This window comes from Perognathus longimembris, chromosome 13 (genome assembly GCF_023159225.1).
Source record: "Perognathus longimembris pacificus isolate PPM17 chromosome 13, ASM2315922v1, whole genome shotgun sequence".
Classification (NCBI taxonomy): domain Eukaryota; kingdom Metazoa; phylum Chordata; class Mammalia; order Rodentia; family Heteromyidae; genus Perognathus; species Perognathus longimembris.
In genome coordinates, this window is record NC_063173.1 from 61,078,504 (window position 1) to 61,100,604 (window position 22,101).

The 22,101-nt window shown below is 63.1% G+C and overlaps 1 protein-coding gene across 1 annotated transcript in view; it reads right to left on the reverse strand.

Moving 5' to 3' along the window:
• Positions 1-334: 334 nt before the first annotated feature.
• Shank2 (SH3 and multiple ankyrin repeat domains 2) overlaps positions 335-22,101 on the reverse strand; it is a 221,363-nt gene continuing 199,596 nt past the window's right edge. Inside the window, 4 exon segments of the mRNA XM_048359764.1 lie at positions 335-1,905; positions 10,433-12,848; positions 15,380-15,491; positions 17,553-17,683. Of these exon segments, the coding sequence (XP_048215721.1) occupies positions 1,338-1,905; positions 10,433-12,848; positions 15,380-15,491; positions 17,553-17,683 (3,227 nt within the window). The 3' untranslated portion in view covers positions 335-1,337.

Genomic DNA, 22,101 nt, shown 5'->3' on the forward strand with positions numbered 1-22,101 from the left:
GCAAGGCCGCGGCTCAGGAGTGCTCCCTGATGTCCCTTCTGTGTGCATCTGCCCTACCCCTGCGTCCTGCACCCCACCTCCTCCCTGCCCTGGGTCCTGCCGACTCCCTGCCCGCAGGGTTCTCCAGCCCCTGTTGTACTATTAAGACAAGCTGGTGGGATCCCTGGACACCCGAGGGAAGGGGGAAAGGCCCCAGTCCACCTTGCCTGGCCTCCGAGAGCCAAAGGGCCATCCGAACAGGGGTGCTCGGTCGCCTGTGCCAGGCTCGGGTGGGGGGCCTGGCAGCTCGCCCGCTCCCAGCCACGGACGCGGCTCAGCGGTGGCCCTGCACGCACGCACGCCGTGCACACGCGTGCCGCAGGGGCCTCTTCCTGTCCATGTCAGAGCGGATGCTCACCTGCCCTAACTGCTGCAGAGCTCAGCGGACCTCCAGTTGGAAGGAACTGCGAGTGGCTGAGCCCTTCCTCCTCTCCGGTGCTCCTGGGAAAATGACTGCTCTTGTCCTGGAGGAGGCCGAGGGCCCAGGCGGAGGCACACTGCCGGGCCCCACGGCAGGCCTCACTCCTCGGGATCGCGACTTTGTGCTGTAACTAAGTCCATGTGACATGCTTAGCCACCTTGGAAATAGACTCGTCAATTGCAGGAAGAAAGCAAGCAAGCTCAGCAAAGCCAGCACGATCCCACTGAAACACCCACCACTGCCAAGAACCTATGGCCAGAGACCCGTGGCTGCACATCCCAAGAGGAGACAGGCAAAGATTCAGACAGGAGAAAGTGTGTCTCTACCTTGCAGGCCCAGGAGGGCCCTGGACAAGCCCGTCTGGGAGCATCTCACTGCAAACAAAGAACAGGAGAGAGACAGGAGCAAGTGAGCATCGAGCGTCCCCCGGGAGGCCACAGGACCGCGGGAAGGCCATGTGCCGGGGCCCGGGAGTGGGGAGAGCTGCCCGGGAAGCAGAAGAGGGAGGTCTTAGGAGGTATCTGGAGTACATCTGTGTCTGCCTACGCGAGCGAGGGTCCCATGCGACACTGATGGGAGCCCGGGGCCTGGCGAAGCAAGGTCACCTGCATGCTGGGACTCCTTCCGTGTTAGAAAACCCCCTCCCCGCCCCCCACCGGACAGAGGCTGTCCACAAAGCCCCTCACGGGGGGGAGGGCTGGGCATCTCAAGGCCCTGGCTTGGCCACACCCTGGACACCCGCAGCACTTCTTTGGGTACCGGGAGACAAACCCTTGAGCGGGGGTGGTGCTCGCAGACTGCTTGGCCATCAGATGTTTCAGCACGAGCCCATCTCTACTTATAACAAAGTGTCTATGAAGGTGAGGAACAGCCGTCCTTATCTGTCCAGCAGCTGTTTCAGAGCCCTTTCTATGTTCATCCTGTGCCCGACCCGGGTCACCCCCAGATCAATCAGGTCTTCCTTCTGAAGGTTTGGCAGGTGACTGCCATCAATCTCATTGTCCATGAAGGTCTCTTTGTGTTCGCCCAAGTTCAGACTTTCCAGCCAGTCGGCCACGTCTGGTTTAGTCCACAGGTGGACAGGCTTAGTTGTGAAAGGCTTATTTGAGATTGGCTGTTGAAGTATTGAGGGAGACGGTGACCTGCTGCGGGGCGCGGGGTTCAGGCCAAATAGGTCCCCGGCAGGGGACTGGCCCGGAAGGCTGAAGACGTCGGAGAGCGTGGGGGAAGGAGAGGCGGCGGCAGGCAGCGGGGTGGGCAGAGCCTCCTTGTTCATCTCGGTGGGGGAGACCACGGGGCTCGGGGCACGTCTCGTAAGTGAGGTCCTACTTTCATAGTCGGGGGGCCGGCTCTGCAGGGTGATGGGCTGGGAGGTGCCAGGGCGGACCGTGAAGGTGACCGTCGTGCTCCGCGTACCTGAGACTGTGCTCATGACCTCCGGGCTTCTGAAACAGCAACAGAGAAAGCCATTACAGCCGGGTCCCCAGGGAGTGCCCGGGCCGCGGGGGGGTGGGGGGGTAGAGGAGCGGGAGGCAGGGAGACCTCAGAGGCACCACAGCACAGCAAGCCAGCCCGCCCACCCGACCGGAGGGGCGGGGCGCCCGTCCCTGGAGGAGGTGGCCTGCTCTGTTCCAGCCCGCCCCTTGGGCCGCCTGTCTCCTCTGCCGGGAGCTGCCCTGGCTACGGGGCACTGCGCTCAGGCGGCCAGTGGTCCGGCCCGAGCCAGGATTTCCCGGATGCTGATTGGACCGTTTCACCGCAGGACGAGAGCCCCGCCCGTCCCCGCCGTGGAGGCTCACTAAGCAGAATATGACTTCCTCCTCAGAAGCAGAGGCGGGAAGGACCCCCCTTCCCCAGCGGTGGCTGAGGGTGTCCACGGAGCCCTGCTCGCCCGCCCTGGAGCTGGGAGGAACGGCTCCCTCCCAGGGCTCAGTAGCAGGCAGAGGGGAAGAGGACACACCTGTCCTTGCTCACCTGTGTGAAACATGCTGTCACCGGCTTGGTCCCGGCCCCTGGCAGGCGTTGTGGCCATACCCGGGAATGTAGGGCATCCCTGCGGAGCCTGCCTCTCCCTCCCACCCCAGTCACCCCGGGGCCACACACACGCCACAGAGAAGAAAGCAGAGTGTGTCCCGCCACCGGGCTCGCTCACGTGGATGAGGACGCCCCCCCTCCCCGGATCTGGACTTGAGAGATGGTACCCAGAGCCACAATTGGCCAAGTGCCCGTTTAGGTGTGGGTTGAGCCCACAGGCTCCATGCCTTTCTGTGTTGTCCAGACCTTGCCTGCGCCCACCTCTGGGAGGCTGGTGGGAGATGAGGATTCCAGAGCTGTGGCATCCTGGAGTGGGGTGGCAGGGAGTGTGTCCCCCTCCCCCGATGGGGACGGCTGGTGTGGTGTCTGCTCGATGGACCACGGGGCTTTGCCATCATTTGCTTAGGCCTTCTTCCTTCCTCTCCCCCCCCCATCTCTTGGGCTGGTCCTATGTGCTGCTGGGGTCCCTTAGGTTCCCCCCCCTTTTCTGGCTTTTTGGGGTTTGTTGGAGAGAAGAATCTCACCAACTCTGCAGCCCAGCTGGCTCTGAGCTGTGATAATGAGACTGCCCAAGTGACTACAGTCACAGCACGAGCCACCGGCTCTTGGCCTCTGGCTTCTTCCTTTAGGACCCACCAAACACTCAAAGTCTAGAAGCTCCTCGAGTGGCCGCGAGGGAGGCAGCGGTGCGGCAGGGCCTGCTCCGGCCTCCCTTCCCTCCTTCGGGCTGCTTTTCTTTTCCGCCTGCTGCCTGCTGGGCTGAAAGCCCCACGTGCTTGCTTACCAGGCAGCTCTCAGCCCTGGGGCGCTTGGGTTAAAATACTTGGCCATGGCTTTAAGTATGGAATGTTCTAGAATGAGAAAGGAGGTGCACATCTGAAGAGAGATGGTGGCCTGGCCTGGCTTGGTGTCAGTCCTCGTGTGTGTGTGTGTGTGTGTGTGTGTGTGTGTGTGTGTTTCCAGGGCTGGCGGTGCGCACTGCAGGCCAGGGGCGGCCACGTGGAGACGCCAGCCCTCAGCCAGTTGGGAGCCCACCCCGCATGGGGAGGGGCGCACCAGCAGGCCGAGGACACCCCGCCTCACCCTGAGACGGGGTCGGAGGGAAGGCCGGAGCCCGTGAGGGGTGGGCAGCTGAGGCTCAAGGCCCGGGGATTCCAGTGAGGATCCCCCTCGGGTGCCCGGGTGGGGCAGGGGCGGCCGAGCAGGGCCCCTCCGCGGCGCACTCGCTGGCTCAGCGGAGCCGGCGCAAGGCAGGCCGTAGAGCTGGGCCGTGGCTCTGCGCGGAGGAGGGCGCGCGCCTGCGCCTTCCCGAACGCGGCCCGGCGAGGGGACTGTGCCCCGGCCCTGCCGTGTGCCTGCCACGTGTCCTGCTGGGAGCCGCCCGGCCGCTCCTCCACGGTCAGCCTCAGCCCCGTGGAGGGGGTCCCCGCACCCCCGGGGGCCCCGAGGACAGTGGGAGCAGGGACAGCGGCACACAGGAGGCACACTCGTCTGGGCGGGCGGGCGGGCGGGCGCACTTACTTCTGTTCAGCACGACCCTCTTCTGCAAACGCCCATCATGGAGCAGAGGGAAATGAGACAACACTGCAACATTAATTACAAAGCAAGAGCACAGCAGCCTCCTTCCAGGGCGGGGCGTGGCCGGGCCACACCTGGCAGGCTGCCACCAGCCTCTGCCATAGATGACAGGAAAGCCACAGCGCCACCTGCACTGGCCTCAGACACGATGGCCCTTGAGGGCAGCGGGGCAGAGGGAAGGGTGCCGCCTCTGCCGGAAGCCTCTGAGAAGCAGTTAACCCCCAACGCGGGTCCTGGACCCCCTTTCCTCCTGTCGCTCGGGAAGGGTAAGTCAGCATCTCGAGTGGGATCCGGGCCCTGCCTCTGGTCTGCACCCTGAGATGACAACCCATCAGCAGACCCTGGGAAGGGCAGACGCTGCCCTGGGCGTGGGGTCCACCCAGCACAGCCAGCTACAGATGAGCATATGGGGAGTTTAGCAGCTGGAGCGAAGACCTGGCCAGCTGGCCCGCCCGGCGTCTTCCCAGGAGCCCGATCCGCTCTCTCCCAGTGAATCACACCGATATGATTCACTGGGTCCTCCCTCGTGCGCAGATCATGATGTTGCTAAGCGACCGCGGGGCTGCCGGCAGAACACCAGGGATCTGCTGCCCTGATTTAGAACAGGCACACACACACACACACACACACACACACACACACACACACACACACTCTCACAGACACCCCCTTCTTGGCTGATCACTCTAGCCTGCCTTTTAAATTCATATAGAAACCTAAGGGAAGAAATGCAGCCCGAGAGGGCGTGCAGCCACTCGGAGCTGCACTGCTGCTTCGTGAGATTCGGCTCAGCCCCGGGGCTGTGCTGTGGCCCACGCTGTGAGCCCTCTTAGGCCAGGCTCATCTCTCCTCTTTTTGTTGCTGCTGGGTATGGGGCTTGGACTCCGGCCTGGGTGCTGTCCCTGAGCACTTCAGCTCAAGGTTATCCCTCTGCCACCCTGAGCCTCAGCACCACTTGTGGTTTTCTGATAGTTGACTGGAGATGTCACAGACTCTCCTGGCTAGGCCGGCTTTGCGTCGCGATCCTCAGATCTGGGCCTCCGAGTAGCTGGGGTGATGGGCGTGAGCCCCTGGTGCCCCGCTCGCCTCTGCTCCGTAGTCACTGCCGGACGTGAGTGGCCAGCTTCACCGCGTGAGGCGCAGTCCTTACCATGTCTTTGCGGCCTCTCCGTGAGTAGGCACGGAAGCAAGAATGGAAACGGCGTCCCCGAGTGGCCAGTGCACCTGCCCCAGGCCTCCCACTGGGACCTTGACGTCTGAAAACCCCGGGGCCCCGTCAGTGCTCAGAGGCACTGAGTGCCACCAGGGGCCCTGCTCTCTCTTGTCCTCACTGCTGCGTGGACGGTTCTGTGTCCGGCCTGTCCCCCGCTGGAGGCCCGGAGGAGCCGCTTTGGGGGTAGCAGCCATTCTGCTGAGGACCCAGGCCTCCTGCTAGGAGCTGACACCTCGGCAGTCCGAGGAGGAGTGCAGCCTTGAGGGAGGGCCATTCACCGCCCCGCACTCTGGCTGGATGGGGCATGAGGCGCGTGGAGTGCTGCCTGCTGCCCCACCTTCCCGGGCCCGCCAGTGCTTGGGGGCTGGGCCTGGAATGCCGCACCCCACCAGTGGAGGAGGCACCGCTCTGCAGCCAGCTGGCCAGGGAGCATTCAACAACCCACACGGACGGATTCTCACAGGGCGGCGACTGCGAAGCCTGCCACAGGCTGGGAACGCTGGGGAGAGGCGTATGCACTGCGGTCCGTGGGTGCAGGGGCCTCAGGAGCAGGCAGGGTGCGGGCAGGGGTGCGGAGCTGGACGGAATGAACCTCTGGGCGGTTGGAACCTCCCGGGGGGGGGGGGCAGTGTCTCTGGGACCTGGACATCCACGGACAATTCTCCTCCCCAAGCGTTGTACCTCCGTGAGGTCAGGGCCAACTTCTGGTCGATTTTGGACCCACCATCACCAGAGTGGTGGTGATGCCGAGGGCCCCTGGCCCAGGAAGAGCCCTGGCGAAGCCGCAGGAGCCCCGCACGCATGCGCTCGCTGCCTTGCTCCTCCGTGGAGCCAGCGCAGAGCCAATACAGAACAACAGGCTTCTTTTGCTTTAAACATGATGTCTGGGCGGCTCACGCCTAGCATCCTAGCCACTCAGGAAGCTGAGGTCTGAGGATCATGGTTCAAAGCCAGGCGGGGCAGGAAAGTCCATGAGATTCTTATCGCCAATTAACCACCAGAAAACCAGAAGTGGTGCTGTGGCTCAAGCGGTAGAGCGCTAGCCTTGAGCTGAGGAGCTCAGGGACAACGCCCAAGCCCAGAGTTCAAACCACACCAACAACCACAACAAAAAAGATATCTGGAGCTGAGCACCGCGGCTCACGCCTGTAATCCAGCCACTCAGGAAGCTGAAACCTGAGTTCAAAGCCAGCTCGGCCAGGAAAAGTTCACGAGACTCTTATCTCCAATACACTACCAAAAGCCAGAAGAAGAGCAGTGGCTCACGCGATGGAGCACTGGCAGCCGAGCTCCAGGACAGCCCCCGGACTCCGCGCTGAAGCCCCGCGCTGGCACGCACGCACAGTGCCTGGTGGTGTAGGTTCTACTTCCGTGAAGCCGAGGGAGTGGAGGCTGGGTTCTTCGGTCTCAGCCAGCGTAGAGGGGTGAGCACAGTCTCGGATGGGGTTTCCTGGGTTTCTGAGGCACCGCAGTCTCCAGCACACGGGCCGCCAAGGCATCCTTCCATGCCAGCTTACGATGCCCCTGGGCGCACAGCGGCGATCGTGCCCACGGCCTCGGTGCCCTCCGATGGCTCTCATCCCTCCGGATCGGTGCTGCTGTTTGCCGTGGCCTGGCTCTCTGCCTCCACACCCGGGGCTGTGGGTTCGCATGCCCACACTGGCCCGTGTGTATTTGAGGGGTCCGATGTCACCTCCTCCCTGCGGCCCCCTCTGCTGGCGTGCCCGGTTCCTCGGCAGCGCAGGGCTCACTGGGGCTTCTTTGGTTAGTGTTGATTGTCCCTTTCCCAGCACAGGAGCTGGAGCTTCCCAGGGGAAGAGGGGCCCTGCTTCATTGCTCGGGTGAGGCTTGCGTTCACGTGGTGTCCGGCACACGGGCGCCTGCTGAGTGTGTGGTGAGGAGCAGCCTGCCCAGCCCCGGAGGGCCCCGGCGGCGGCCTCACGGGCTCCTCTTGCCCCCCCCCCACCAGCCTGCCCAGCCCCGGCGGCGGCCTCACGGGCTCCTCTTGCTCCTCTTGCCCCCCCCCCCCAGGCCCCCTGCGGGCTCAGGCAGAGCAGCAGCTCGCCGAGCTGCCAGCCAGGATAGCTCAGCACACCGCGCCTGAGGACAGGGCCGTTGGGTCTGAACCTGGGCAGCTTGCTTGACCCAAGCTGCCCAAAGACACCGAGCGCTCTGCTCCTCAGACCAGAATGCCAGGGCCACCATAGCTGCTAAGCCACCTCCGTGACGTGAGAGCCGGTGTCCTGGGAGCGTCCTGCAGGCCTCTGGAGGCCAAGGGCACGGTGACCACACGCCCATCCTCTCCTCGAGTGAGAGCTCTCGGCCCCCCACGCTGCCACGCGCCCTGCGCGGCACACCTGTGCCCCGCATACTCCCCCAGGGCGCCCCGCGGCCCTGACACTGGGGACCAGGGAACACAACCTGCCTGCCTTTGACAGTGTGTTTCCCATGACGAGCTCTCCACATCCTACGGCATCTCCAGCTGGAGGAGCCACACCGAGACGCACAAGCTTGATCCCGGCACTGCCTCAGTTAAACACGCCAGGAGAGCACAGAGCCGCGCGTCCGCCTCTTCGCCTCTTCCTGGGTCCTGATCCAGCCAGGCAGGAAAGTCAGACAGGCTCCCAGGGCAGAGCAACTCTGCCGAGAGGAGCACATCCAGCCCACTGCAGAATGAGCAACCGAGGGACAACGGGAAGGTGCCCCGGCCTTGGTGATCTCAACTTGTTCCTATGGAAACATACTTTTGCACCAACCACGTGTCTTCATTCAGAAAGCACGGCTGCTTTTCGGTTTCCCTCTTCCTGTAGGAAGGACTAACCTCCGTCCCATTTCAAGCCTCATTTTGTTCAGGAAGATTCCCAGCTCTTCGTTTAAAGTGGCAGTAAGGCAGTCAGGCTGAGTGTACCCCTAACTGGGTAACCTTAAGTGAAGGTGATGGAGAGCTCTACACCAGAGATGTGTGTGAGCAAACAGAAGGCTCCAGGTCTGAAGAAGCAGAGGCACCTGCACCAGAGGGAGGGAGGGGGGAGGCTTGGGCCCCTTGCTGTCAGCGTCCTGCCCCCCAGTGTGTCTGGCCGCAGCGGGCGTCCCCAAGGGCCTTGTCTCTGGGACCCAGCCTAATGGGGCCTGCCGTTAGGCGAGGAGGGGAATGTCACGCTGGCGTCCTCACTTTGTCCTGGGGTCAAGGACCTTCCTGGCTGCTCTTGGGGCCTCCTTGTCCTTGCCGAGCTCTGAGTGGAAGCCTGGGCTGGGAGTGGCCCTGGGTGCGCAGCCCAGCACGGCGCCACCACCCCCTCGGGCGCCGGGAGAAGCCGGCCCCGGGCCCTGCACCTTGTAGCTGCATGCCCTCACCTGCTCCAGGCTCTCACTGTGCGGCGGGGTCACCTGGGCCCTGTGCTGCCCGAGATGGCAGGCAGGGGCTCCGAACACGGGGTGCCCTGGGCAGTGAGCAGAGTGGCCAGGAGGTGGCGCTCCTGGCTCTTGCCCACCAGGCATGAGTCACAGTGGCTCTCTCCAAGAAGTCTACCAGGATTCCCTGGCGAGGGGGGTCTCTTAAGACCCCCTCCCTCCCCTCCCTTAGGGCTGGACACATAGGAGAGAAGGGTGCGGCCCAGGTGTGGCCGCGTGCTCCAGCTGCTGCCGAGACGGGCTGCTCTGGATGTGCATGGAATCCCGTTCCCGGCTCCAGGGACCCTGACTCTGGGCAGACTGCCCCCCACCCCTACCAACATGAACACTGCTTTTGAACCTGCGGCGGTGGAGTCTCATTCTAGGGGCTCCTTTCTTCCTGCAGTGCTAACGAGGGACGTGAGAGGCTAGATGCATTGGCTTGAGTCCTGGCTCTGGCTCCTGCCATGCAGGGGCAAGCCACTTACCCTCGCTGAACATTGGGTTTCCTACCGTCTCTGCCCTCCAGTGTGGTTGTCAACACCGTACCCCGCGAGGAAATGTCTTACATAGAGGACACCAAGGGGAGGCCTCTGACAAACCAAGGGGCTCTCTTAACACATCCGGGAGAGGGCAGTGAGTCCATTTTTAAGGGTTCTTGGAGACTCTGGTCTGTAATGTTTGCAGGCGAGTGTGCACATGCCCATCAGAAACAGGATCCCTAGGGCATTTGCGTTCTCTCCACCTGGAGGTGCTATTTGAACAGACGGGCGTCTGTCAGCATGCCTCTCTACCAGGCTGCCAGTCCATACTCCTCCGGGGAGTGATGGGAAACAGCCAGCTCTTTGATTTACATCCCAGGGAAAGGTAACTGGGAGGAAGACGGCTCTCAGCGCGCATCTCAAGACGAGAGCAGAGTGATCTCGCTGATGAATGGGCTTGCTCGTTTGAATCAGATGCCTGCCCCAGGGGAGAATGAAGAGACCTCATTAGTCTCAATGAGGAAACCTGAGATCACACACCGGGGAGAACCTGAGGAGTGTTGGCTAGGGCGGCCTGGGCCCCGCCGCCGGAAGGACAGCCAGGAGTCGCAGGGGAGGGGCTGCCATCCCCAAGCTGGTTTAGAAGTAATTCCTCCTTTGCTTCACTGCTTGCACCCTGCATGCTGCCACGAATGGCTGGCTTTTCCTTTGTGACGTCTGCCTTGGAGCGGGTGGGCTGGCGGGGGGCCCGTGCTCCGCGGTGACGTCACCAGTAACGCCGGGACCCAGCCCCTCCCCAGCCCCCGGCCCACCGCCGGCGGACGGAGGGGGGCTCTGCGCCCCTGCACCCGGTTCTGAGGCCTGCCCGCGCCCCGCGCGCTCACCACCCCCGGGGGACGCGGCTACGCTCTTGCGACTGACGGGAAGCTTGTTTGGGTTTGGCAAGACTGCTCGTGTTTAGGGTGCTCCTAGCAAAGAGCTGAAGGGCACCGAGCAGAGAGCTGAGCTTCCTCGGGAAGCCCCGGCGGACACGGCTCTGCGTGACTGTCTCCTTCTCGGTCTTTAGGTGTGTGTGCCACATGCTGCCAGGGGCCTGTGGCCTTGACTATTGTCCTGGGGTCCGGGAGGTGACAGAGGAAGCATGGTATGGCCTAACCGGTGTGGCCGGCACGGGTGTCACGAGTCCCCTCTTCTCCTCTGCTGGGGTTGCTGTCTATGGGCTTTTGCTGGCTGGTACCTGCGGGTGGCTTGCAGCCAAGCCAGCTGTGAACTTACCTTGGAGCAAGGCTGCCAGGCTTGGCTGCAGCCGGCGACTCCAGTCCGTCCCCCGGCTTGGCCGATTTCTCTCGGTTCATTTGTTGCAGGATTGAGTTCAATTCACTAATGACATTCGCCTTGGGGCCTGAGAGGATCGGGCTCTTGACCTCCGTGATGTCACCCCACAGCTTGGAGGTCCTTGGCTGGATGACCTTTGCCATCCCAGACTGGACGCCGCCCGGCGGGGGTGGCGGTGCGGGCGGGGGGGTCACGAAGCCGTCCGCATCCTCCTCCAGCAGCGCGTCCTGGTACAGCGCGTTGCTCTTGTGGATGATGGGCTTCACTTTGGGCTTTGGAGGTACTGGGGGCTTGTCCACCACGAACGCTTGCCCGTCTGCATAGACCGTGCAGGTGTCCATGCTCTCCCCGCCCTCGGAGGACAGGGTGGAGATGCTGGACACTGTGGAGATGGTGCTGGTGGTCTCGAGGTGGTGGTCGCTGCTACTCCGGCTGTCCACCTCCTCGATCCCAGAGTCGGTGACGGTGTCAAAGCTCTCGGGGGGCGGCAGGAATGAGGCAGGCAGGCAGTTGGAAAGGCCGGCTGGCTTCTTACTGTCGGCAGAGGTGGCTGGCTGGCTGGAGTGGAGCGACGGGGATGGAGGGGCGTCGTTTTTCTTCTGTTTGACCAGGTCGGTGAGAGCGGGGACAGAAGCGGCGCGGTCGTCAGGAATATCAAAACTATTTGCAAATTCCAGGGGAGGAGGCAATGGCTCTGTAAAAATAAAATCCTCATCCAAGTCCACGGATGCCAGAGGGGGGGGAGGGATGCGGAATGGCAAAACCACCGCCTCTTCCACGGAGCCCGCCGCCACCATGGTCCTGCCGGGCGCAGCGGCGGGCTCGGGGGCAGCGGAGATCTGTAAAGCACCTTCGGTTTCGGGGACGCCTTCCGGCACCGCGGAGGGCGGGTGGGCTGGCTTGAGGTCCAGGTCCTCTTTCTCCTCCTCCTCCTCCTCCTCCAGGGGCGCGCCCGCCGTGGCCACGTCCACCGTGTGCACCATCAGCAGGCCGGCCGACTTCTGCTGGGCCGTGTCCACGATGTTGATGAGCATGTTCTTCCTGTCCTCGCCCCTGCGCTCGCGGCCCAGCTCCGCCTCGTACTTGTTCTCCGTCTCCTGCCGCCGCAGGGGCCCGCGGGTGTTCTGCCGGGTGACCGGGGGGAAGCCGGCCTCCACGCTGGGCCGCATCTTGGTGTCGATGTAGAGGGGCTTGTTGAGGTCGGCCTTGGGGGCCTCCCCCTTGGGCCCCTGCTGGGCCTCCTTCATGGCTCGGTCCCTCGCAGACAGCGCTAGGGCCAGCGGGGAGCTGGGGTCCAGCAGCCGCCCCGTGAGTGGGTGCACGTAATTCTCGGGGCTGGCCGCGTCACCGCTCCTGGGAGGCGTGGGGCCGCTCTCAGGCCCCTTGGCCTTGGCTATGGAATTCGGGGGCCTCCCGGCCTCCCCCTGAACACCGGCCTCCCCAACACCGGCAAAGTGCTGCTCCGGCTCCCGGGGCGCCGGCGCCGGGGTGGGCGACGCCGGCTGCTCAGCACCGTCCTCATGGCCAAACCCGCCCTCCTCCGGGAATTTGGAGGGCCGCCCCCGGGGGGCGGGCGGGCCCAGGCCCAGGCCCACATCCTCATCCCCCAGGTCGGTGGAGAGGAAGGCGGGGGAGTTCCTCCTGGCTTCCAGCCGCTTCTCCCGGTCCCGGACGGCCCCGGCAATGGCAGCCGCGAAGGGGCTGCTGACGGTCAGGCCGTCGTCGGGCCGCAGCTGGCCCGGCGGCTCGGCGGCCTGCGGGTCGATCTCCACGCTGCTGCCCTGGCTGCTCTTGCCGCTGCTGCTGGTGGAGGGCTCCTTGACGATGATGGTGGGGATGGGGATGGAGCACGTCTTCTCGGGGCTGTCCTCCACGTTGGACTGCTTCACCAGCATGCCCTTCCGCCTGGCCGGCTTGGCAGGCACGTAGACGGCTTTGCTGGCGATCTTGCCCACCTCCGAGTACGGGTTCTCCGGCATCTGGCCCCGCTTGGTGCGGAAGGTGGCCTGCGGGGCGGCGCTGCGGCTGTAGAGGTCTTCCGAGTCCAGCGAGTAGCGGTCCAGCTCGCGCCGGTAGAACACCCCTTTCTCCCTCATCATGGTGGCCACAGTGTCAGATCTGGTGGCTGGGGACACCTTGGCCACGGGGTTCTGGTTGAACGCAGGCGTGATGGTCCCGTAGACCCTGGGGGTCGGGGACTTGGGGCAGTTGTAGGTGGTGGGGGAAGGCGGTGGGGGCGACGGGGGCACAGACTGTGGTGGAGGGGGGATGTCCTCCGAGGTGTCTGGCATGGACAGGCTTCTGGTGAACTTGAGCATCGGAGGAGCCAGGAACTGCCGCTCTTCCTCCGTGATTCCTGCGAGGAGAGAACGGGCCGTTTCAAATCACAGCGACACACAGGAGCCCCGCTCGAGCCACACACTCCACGTCCACAGCCCACAGAAGCGAGGCAGCGACACTTGTTCACTATGAAACTCAGCGCAGGCCACACGCGCGGCGGTCAGTGAGGCCTGCTGACAGCAAAACACAGAAAGGAGAGACCAGGGCTGGGGGAGTTGGGCTCACATGCTGTGGCACGCGTGTTGTGTTCATGTGCGTGCGTGCGTGCAGGGAGCACTCTCCAGGGAGCCCTGTGCTGTCCACTCCGAGGCCAGGGTGATGAGCCACGTGCAGGGCTCCAGGTCCTTCCTGTGAGTGTGTGTGCACGGGTGTGTGCACGGTGGGTCTGTGGGAGGAGGGAGGCTGGGGAGAGCGGCAGGGGTCCATCCACGCCCCTTTAGGCTTGGTGAAGGCCCCTGAAGGCCCTTTGTCACCTGTCCCTACCCAAGGACTGCAGGTTTTGCTGACTTTGCTCCCGGGGCCTGGGTGGCGTCCGGAGCTGAGGACGGAGCTGCTGTTGAAATGGCATCTGAGTGTGGTTGGGCCTGTCTGGCTACCAGGCCAGCGCGTGGTTCTGGGCGTGTGGCCTCTTAGAAGGTGGCGGGCGTCGCTTTGTCGCCCGACGTGGCTAGGCCACGCTGAGGACAGTGTGTGTCGCAGGCCAGGGGTCCACAACATGGTAGTGGGGGTGGCTGGCATGGAGGATGGGCGAGTCTGGTGTAGAACGCGCCTCCGGCTCAGGCCAGGGCTGCGGCGGCGGGCCTGTGAGCCCTGGCCGAGTCGCCGTGGCAGCTCTGCACCGGGCTCACCGGCCGTCCTCCGGAGCGGGGCCTCCGGGTGTGGCTGCTCAGCATGCGTTATCGGGGGCCCGAGTTCAGCTGGCTCGGCACAAGACCAGGGTGGCCTCCCGGGGCCTCTGATTAACGACAGCACGGGGCTGAGCGTGACCGAGGAGGCGTTCACCAGGCTAGCTCCAAGAGCCCCCGTAGGCCCTGCCGCGGCCGCAGGGCCGCCTGGTGTTGTGAGTGTGCGGACTGGTGTGACTGTACACCGGAGAGTCGGGGACACAGACACGGACAACAGAAGCAGCACACGGCGACGGACGCCAAGGAACGGGGCCTTGGCTTGGGCGGCATGCAGGTTTCCCAGAGAGGCAGCGAAACGAATGGCTTGAAACATTTTCCTGGGACAAACTACAGCCATTTATTCCAAGGAAAACTTGCATTCGATAAGGGTATTCCAAATTTAACGTACTCCTTGTGGGAAGATGATTTGGCAGTGCCAAGATCAGTTGCTCAGGTTCTTGGTTGAGCGGTCCCTCCATTTTGGGGGCCTTTTATTCCCAAGGAGTAATAATTTAAGAATACACCTTATAACCCGGGGTACATTCAAGTGACAGATTCCAGACCAGAAGCTCACTGACCTGATAGAAAGATTCTGCTGTCTGATGGGAGAGATCAATTGTTATTAACCAGTATAGATCCGGAGGCGCAAGGTGGCGGCTCTGAGCTCTGCCGGGGTGGGGTGGGGCGGGGGGACGCAATCCACGGGGAGCGGCGAGCTTCAGGCTGCTTACTGCTCAGCGGCTGTGCCTCCTCCCCAAACCAGAACAAACAAGCCTGCCTCCAGCATTTCCAGAACACACAGAGCCCATGCGCCCGGGGACCGGCTTGGGGCTGACCGGGGGCTGGCCTGCGGCTGACCGGGTGCTGACCGGGTGCTGGCCAGGGCAGGTCTGGGGCTGACTGGGTGCTGGCCAGGGCTGACCGGGTGCTGGCCTGCGGCTGACTGGGTGCTGGCCTGGGGCAGGTCTGGGGCTGACCGGGTGCTGGCCTGGGCTGATCGGGTGCTGGCCTGGGCTGACCGGGTGCTGGCCTGGGGCAGGCCTGGGCTGGCGCTGAGATGGATCTGGGGCAGAGCTGCACATAGCACTCTTCTTTCCCACCACAAGTTCCAGTGGGCATGGCCGTGGCCTTGGCTGCTAGGCGAGGGTATATGGTAGCAACAACACTGGAGCTTCAAGCAAGGGGAGTTTGCAGGGGTCGGGCTTCACCTGGCCTGCCCCCGAGTCAGTGGGAGTAGGACGGGCATTAGCGAGGAAGGCAAGCTGCTTTCTGCACACACAGGGCACCATTTCATTTGCGCTCAAGAACTGACCCAGCCCCCTGGAGAAGTGGGCCTTGAGCCCGTCCTAGGAACGGGGTCCAGTAGGGAGTCCCTTCACCCTGCCTGCTGCCCCTCCCACCCCACCCCCACCCTCCTTCCATCCATACCGCCCCCCGGGGCTGCCACCAGTGATCTGGCTTCTAGAGTAGAGAACGCATCCTGGACTTCCTGTCCCTCAGGGGAGAAAGGCAGAACCCCTCAGACATGGAAAAGGTGACCAGAAAGGAGAGGAGGGCACCCGCCCCAGCCACTCTAGGGGCCTGGACCCCAGGACTCCCGGGGATTCCCAGGGCAGCTGAAAGCCAAGGGGCAACTTCTTTGGACAAGGGTCATACTTCTTACCTATGGACTTCTGCCTTCGCATCGTACCTCGAGGGAGGCCCAGAAACGGGCCCTTTGGGCTCCCGGGAACTGTGGGCGTCATCACAGCGATCCCTTGGCGTTCGTACACAGACTGCAGACCAGAGAGCCGGGTGAGACGTGGCCCACTCCTGGGACCCGACGGCCACGGGAAGCTGTGGGTCCCCAGGCCATCCAGGGCCAGGGATGGGGCTGAGCCGCCACGCCGGCCTTGAGAACCAGGCCGGGTTCCCGCTGCGCCCTTCCCCCTTAGCCTCGGCAGCACAGGATGCCAGCAGCGGGCCTGTCCTGGGGAGTCCCCTGTGCCGTGGCACCCCTCACCAGCCCCCGGGACACAGATGAAGCTCGGGGAGAGTGGGCCCGGCTGGGCCAGGCCCGATGGCCCGCAGCGCAGCAGTGGGGACAGGCCTCAGCACAAGGCTGAGGGCGCTGGCTCCGCGCCGGAAGGGGACCCAGCGGGAGGAGATCAGATGGGTGTAGGAAGCGTGTTTGTGTATGTGCTCTGTGTCCCCAGCACGGGACACGCTTTCCAGGGCCCGTAGCCTCTGCTCCTCTCACTGCTCACTGGGGCTGGGGAAGGTGGCCAGGGACACAGTCCTGCAGGACCAGCTCGGGGTTGGAGGCCTGGGACAGGTGGGGTCTCTCTGGAATCCTGAGGTTGAGGGGAGCCTGAGGTGACACCTCCGCATCTTAGTAGCAGTGGTTTTGATGCATAGCATGCATTTGTATTGAAGGAATGCCATTTGTGGTTGCTGTTGTTTAAAAAGGCCAGATTGAACGGAGTCAACTTGAGACGGAGGCAAAGCAAATATAAAACGAATGGGAACGGCTAGTGCTCGGATCTGGACCCCATCAGGACAGAAGCCGTGGGGTGCAGGGTCTGAGAGACCCTGCTCTGGCCCAGGACTTGCCCTGGGGAGCTGCTTGAGCGCCTCTGTCCCTTCCCCACGGGCGTCCTGATGGCCTAGGCCAGTGAGCCCAGCCAGGGCATCGACTCTGAGCCGCCCCGGGTGCCTCGGGCACACAGTGACGCGTGAGGGTATCAAGGCAGCTCCTGTCACCCAGAGTCCCTGAGCAGCCACCAAAAGTCTGTGGGGGAGCACCCTGCCGCGGGGGGCCATGCACGGTGTGCCCTCCGTGAGTGGTTCTGAGGTCTGGGCAGACGAGGAGCCCTCGCACAGCTCCCCGTCCACGTTCGGACGGCCTGTCATGGATGTCCTCGAGGCTTGGGGTGCAGCGGTTGAGGTGCCCGGGCTGGCAGGACAAATGAGTGGCCCAGCTTAGACCCAGACTGGCCTGGGTCCCCACTGTGTAGTGGTTTTGCCAGTCCTGAAGTTTGAATTCAGGGCCTGGACTCAGTTCCTGAGCTGCTTTTCCTGAAAGCTAGTGCTCTATGTCTTGATCCACAGCTCTACTTCCCACTTTATTGGGGTTGTTTATTGCAGATAAGAGCCTCATGGCTTTCCTGCCCTGGCCAGCTTTGAACCATGATCTTTCTGAGTAGTTAAGATTACAAGCACTGAGGCACTGGACCTGCCCCGCCCCCATGGTTTATATCAGACAAGGGTACGTGTCTATGGCTACGTGGATTTGGGCTCTGAGCCTGTATGTTGAAGGGTTGTGACATGGACTGAGACTGTTTCCCACAGCCGCCCAGTCCGCCTGTCTCCCTCCCACACCCCAAGTCTGCCTGTCTCCCTCCCATACCCCAAGTCCACCTGTCTCCCTCCCACAGCCGCCCAGTCTGCCTGTCTCCCTCCCACAGCCGCCCAGTCCGCCTGTCTCCCTCCCACACCTGCCCAGTCCGCCTGTCTCCCTCCCACACCTGCCCAGTCCGCCTGTCTCCCTCCCATACCCCAAGTCCTCCTGTCTCCCTCCCACAGCCGCCCAGTCCGCCTGTCTCCCTTCCACACCTGCCCAGTCCGCCTGTCTCCCTCCCACACCCCAAGTCCGCCTGTCTCCCTCCCACACCGCCCAGTCCCCGTCTCCCTCCCACACCCGTCCAGTCCGCCTGTTTTTCTCCCACAACCCAAGTCCTCCTGTCTTCCTCCCACACCCACCCAGTCCGCCTGTCTCCCTCCCACAGCCGCCCGATCTGCCTGTCTTCCCTCTGGTCCCCCAGAGCCCCTCTCTCATTCCAGGCATGGCCACTCACGTTCATATCTGAGACCGCTGGGAAGCACCGGCTGGTGGGCCTCTGCTTAATGGTCGCCACTCTTGACTCCATGGCTACGTTCTCGGCGGTCCGCGAGGGCTTGGGGGCCGGCACGATCTCCTCTGGCTTATCTGCAATAGACAGAGGATTGGAGTGGCTGGCTGCTGCCGGAGGGGCTGGCTAGGTTACAGCGCAGGAGGAGGGCGACAGCTCCAGTGCCAGGAGTGGCAGGCAGGCGGATCACGTGGGGAGCATGCGTGCATGCAATGCTCTCTGCTGCATGTGTCCAGTAGGGCCCCGCCCACCTCGCCTGCCCGAGGGGCACACACCAGGGGAAGTGGTAGGCTGCAGTACCTCAGCCTGCCCCCTTGCAGGCGCTGTATCACCCAGAACCCTGAGCGCACTGCCAAAGCACCAGGGGTCGGTGAACTCCTCACTCCAGTGCGTTCCTTGGCCACCATTTGGACCATCTTGTTTGATATTTTGAGATTAGGTCCTGCTCTGTAGTACAGTCTGGCCCGGAGCCCACTGTGTAGCTCAGGCTGGACTTGAACTTGTGATACTACTTTCTCTGCCTCTCTAGTACTGAGATTATAGGGCTATATCACCATGCCAGGCTTCATTTGTGGATTTTTGTGTGCTTGTCCTGGGACTTGAACTCAGGGCCTGGGTGCTGTCTCTGAGCTTTTGGCTCAAGGCTAGCGCTTTAGCGCTTGAGCCACAGTTCCACTTCCTGCTTTTTTTGTGGCTAATTGGTGATAAGAGTCTCACAAACTTTCCTGCTGGGCTAGCTTTGAACCTCCATCTCCATCCTCAGATCTGAGCCTCCTGAGTAGCTAAGATTACAGGTGTGAGCCGCCAGCACCTAGTTAAACTTGTGAAATTAGAAAAGGAAGGACTTAGAAATGTGGTTCCCTATGTAGTTAAAGAAGTCATGGAGGCGGCTGGCTGATGGCTCTTCTGGAGGAGTGGGCCTCGGCCTAGGTCCACCCTCAGAGCCGCCACAGTACTATCCCCCAGGGTGGGGCAGCCAGAGAAGGCGAGGCCGAGCTGAGGTTCCTCCTCATGGTGAGGGGCAGAGGTGGAAGGGTCTGCGGGGCCAGGGCACGAGCCCCGTGCCCACCCCAGCCCCTCTGACTCATTCCAGACAGGGCTCTGCGTTCCAGAGGTGCACAGACGAGGGCAGCAGCATCTTGCACACCCTCAGAGCAGGACGGAGGCACACATGACCACACCCTGGCCCCTCAGGGAAGACGCTTGCTGACACTGGGGTGGACCAGTTCCCTGTTGCACTTGCCAGCAAAATGTGCGAGTCATAAAGCAACAATTCCTTAAGCCAGCCCTGCTGCCCTCCTGTCAGGTGGCAGGCTTGGCTTGCAGTCCCTGGCCCTGTTTCCAGCTGGCGGGCCCCTTGGCCCTTCTGCACATGCCACGCAGCCCTCACTGCGTCCGGCCTGCGCCACATCTCCGGGCCCCTCCTGCTGCTGTGCCAGCTCGCTCCCTCGCTGTCGTGTGCAGGCCTCTATCTCGTGCCCCTCTTGGCCATCTGCTTCTTCCGTGCAGCCTGCCCTTGGTCCTGGCAGAGCTTCTGTGTGTGCCCTCTGATGGTGTCTTCTCCCCTCCCCTGCCACACCTGTCAGCGGGGCCTTGCTCCTCTGCAACCCAGGCTTGGGGGGGGGGGGGTGATGGGTGATGGTTTGGTGTTGTCAGACTGCATGGTTGGGTTTGGCATTTCTCAAAGATGGATCGTGGGTGCCAGTTGTGCCAGGAGAGGCTCCGAGGAAGGGCTGACGTCTCTCCAGAAGTGGGGAGCCATGTACACTTCTTCAGAGTCACTGGGAGCCACCACCTCTCATCGATGTGCTGGTCCTGCCCCTCCTGTGCCCAGGGAGATGCAGGGGGCATGTGTGCCAGAGCAGGGGAGGGACTGAAGCCTGACAGAACAATGGGGCTTCAGACAGAGGAGAAGTTCTGGGGACTCAGGAAGCTAGCCACCCCCATCTGTGCAGGACTGTGAGAAGCGGAGGGAATGCCTCCCTCCCAAGTAGCTAGGGTCACAGGTTGCCCGCTTTGCCCAGGTCCAGGCAGGAATGATGAGCTGACAAGTAGGTGAGGCCCAGGAAAGGCCTGGTGTGGCCTCAGGTGAGCTCCGTGACTCAAGGGGCAGCGGGGGCTGGGGTTCGGGGGGGGGTGCCAACAGAGGTGTACGATGCAGTGGTCTCCCAGGGTGTCCAGCCGGCACAAGCTCACCGTGAGGAGGCTGGTGGCCAGAACCCCCGTTCCCCCAGGGGACCTGTTGGGCCCTCTGAAGCTGTAGCTCTGCGTCTCCTGTGGCGTGCGATGTCCTTGCTGGTGCACAGGGTGTCGCCTGGCGTCTCAGGAGCCCACGGGGGCAGCAGTGCTTGGGGCCTTGCTCCCCTGGGCCTTCAGCAGATGTGCAGGGTGAGTCAGGGCAAGGGGTCCTCTCCCACGTCTCATCACAGAGCCGTTTCACGCAGAGCTGTCTGCAGGTCTGAGCTGCTCACATGGGGGTCGCTGGCCTTGTCGCCCTCCGGGGAGCCTGGCCCTGGCATCCCTGCCTTTCCAGCTGACTGCGTGCAGAGGGAGGCCACGAGAGCTCTGGCCAGCTAAGCATGGACAGTCCATTCTTCGTGCCCCCGCCTGCCCCCAGCTGTGGGAATGTGAGCGGGATGTGGCTTGTGAGGGTGCTGACCCCCTGCGGCAGCAGCCTGACCTCCCTCCCCTGCTGGGATCTTGGTAGAGCAGGAATGCCTTTGAGGAAAGCGGGAGACTGCAGCTTCCTGCCGTTCATTGTGGGCTCCGGAGGGTTAGGCTTGGTTGATGAAAGCCTGGCCCTGGGTTCTGTTGAGGGACTTGTGAAGGGGGCGGGAGTCCACACAGCCCTGTGACTGAGGAACAAGCGGATGACATGCTCCACATGACCTGGGATTTCCTTCTTCAAAGCAAGACAGCATCTCTGCCATAGGAGACAGATGTGTTGTTAATGGACTGTAATTGCAAACTTTTGGGCGAGGAAGGGGCAGCTTGGGAGGGAGGTGAAGGGTTTGCCAGGCTCCATGGAATGGCTGGGGCCATGTTTCTCAGGGATGCCTGTGCTGTCTGTCACTAGATTTCAGCCCGTGAGTTTCGGGGGCCTCAGGCTGGCTTCAGCACCGGCCACCTGTGGGCTCTAGCTGTGACTTCAGAGCCAGGGCCTAGGTGCCAGGTCTGTGCCCTGCGCTCGGGACCCTTGGAAGGGGAGAGCAAGACCAGGTGTTCCGGATCACAGACAAGGCCTGTCTCCACAGCTGCCCCGCTCTGCCAGTGCCTGCGTTCTGCACCGGTGCTCACTTGTCTCGTGCACGGCACCGGCTGCAGCTCCGCACCCTCATGCCGTGTTGGGACGAGCGTGCAGTGTAGGCTTTCCCCAAGATGCCACAGCCCCAGATGCCGGGGACAGCTGTCCTGTGGGCTGCCAGCCGCAGGGGGTGTTGGACGTGTGCCTTCAGCCCCAGCATGCCCACGGGCTCCAACAAGTCACTTGTCCTTCCTGATGCAGGATCTGCGGCACAGCCAGAGGCGCCCGGCATGGTCAGAAGCCACGGTCCCCCAACCTCCACGCTGCCCGGCAGCCCTGGGTCGGTGTGTGTCCATGGCACCAGCCAAGGAGGCAGTCTTGCTGAGCTCTGCGGAGAGCGGGGACTAGAGGCCGCTTCATGGTTACAGGCCTCTCCTGAAGCAAATGGCCACAAGCAGGACAGGACCGAGTCACCGTCTCTTCGCTCTGGAGGCTGCAGCCATGATGTGGTCTTGCTCCCTCCCCGCTCCATGTGGTCCCCAGGAGCCCTGGTGTCCTTGGCCTGAGTCCCCTCCCCCAAACTAGAACAGCCTCTGCTTACTCCATGTGACCCCATCTTGATGGCAAAGGCCTTACTTCAGGTGAGGTCGCCTTTGCAGGTTCTGCTGGGTGTAGAATTTGGAGAGACATACTCTACAGCATGAGTGTGGGGGCCAGTGCCATGTCCTGCTCACCGTGGCCTTTCTGGGGTCTGCTTCCTCCCACTTCCCCTCCTAGCCCGGGGCAGCGCTGTGGGCTCAAGCCTGTGGAGTCCCATCTCCAGGACTCAGCCTGCCCTCGGTGCGGATCTGCTCTGCCCTCCGCCCTCTGGAGGAGGAAGGCAGGCCTCGTGCTCCTACATGTCCTCTGCCCCGGCCCTGGGCCAGCGCCGTGGTGGCCTGCGGTCCCTGGGAGCCCACAGCGGCACATTGCTTGAGGAAGGTCCGAGCTGGTCCTCAGGTTAGAGGGCACCTTGACACGGGAACCTCTAGGAGCCTGCTGGGGCATCCCGGTAAGGCGGAGTAGGGGGGCTTCACCATGGGCAAGTTCACTGCTTTGGACCACCAGAGAGGGCCTTGGGGGAGAGGGTGGGCTGCGAGGGCCTCCCCAAAGGGGGAGAGACCAGGCTGCGAGGCCTGCTGGCCGCTGGGGTCGAGACCTTCCTCCTGCAGTTTATGACCTGACTGCTGGACACCCTCCCACTCGGTGTAA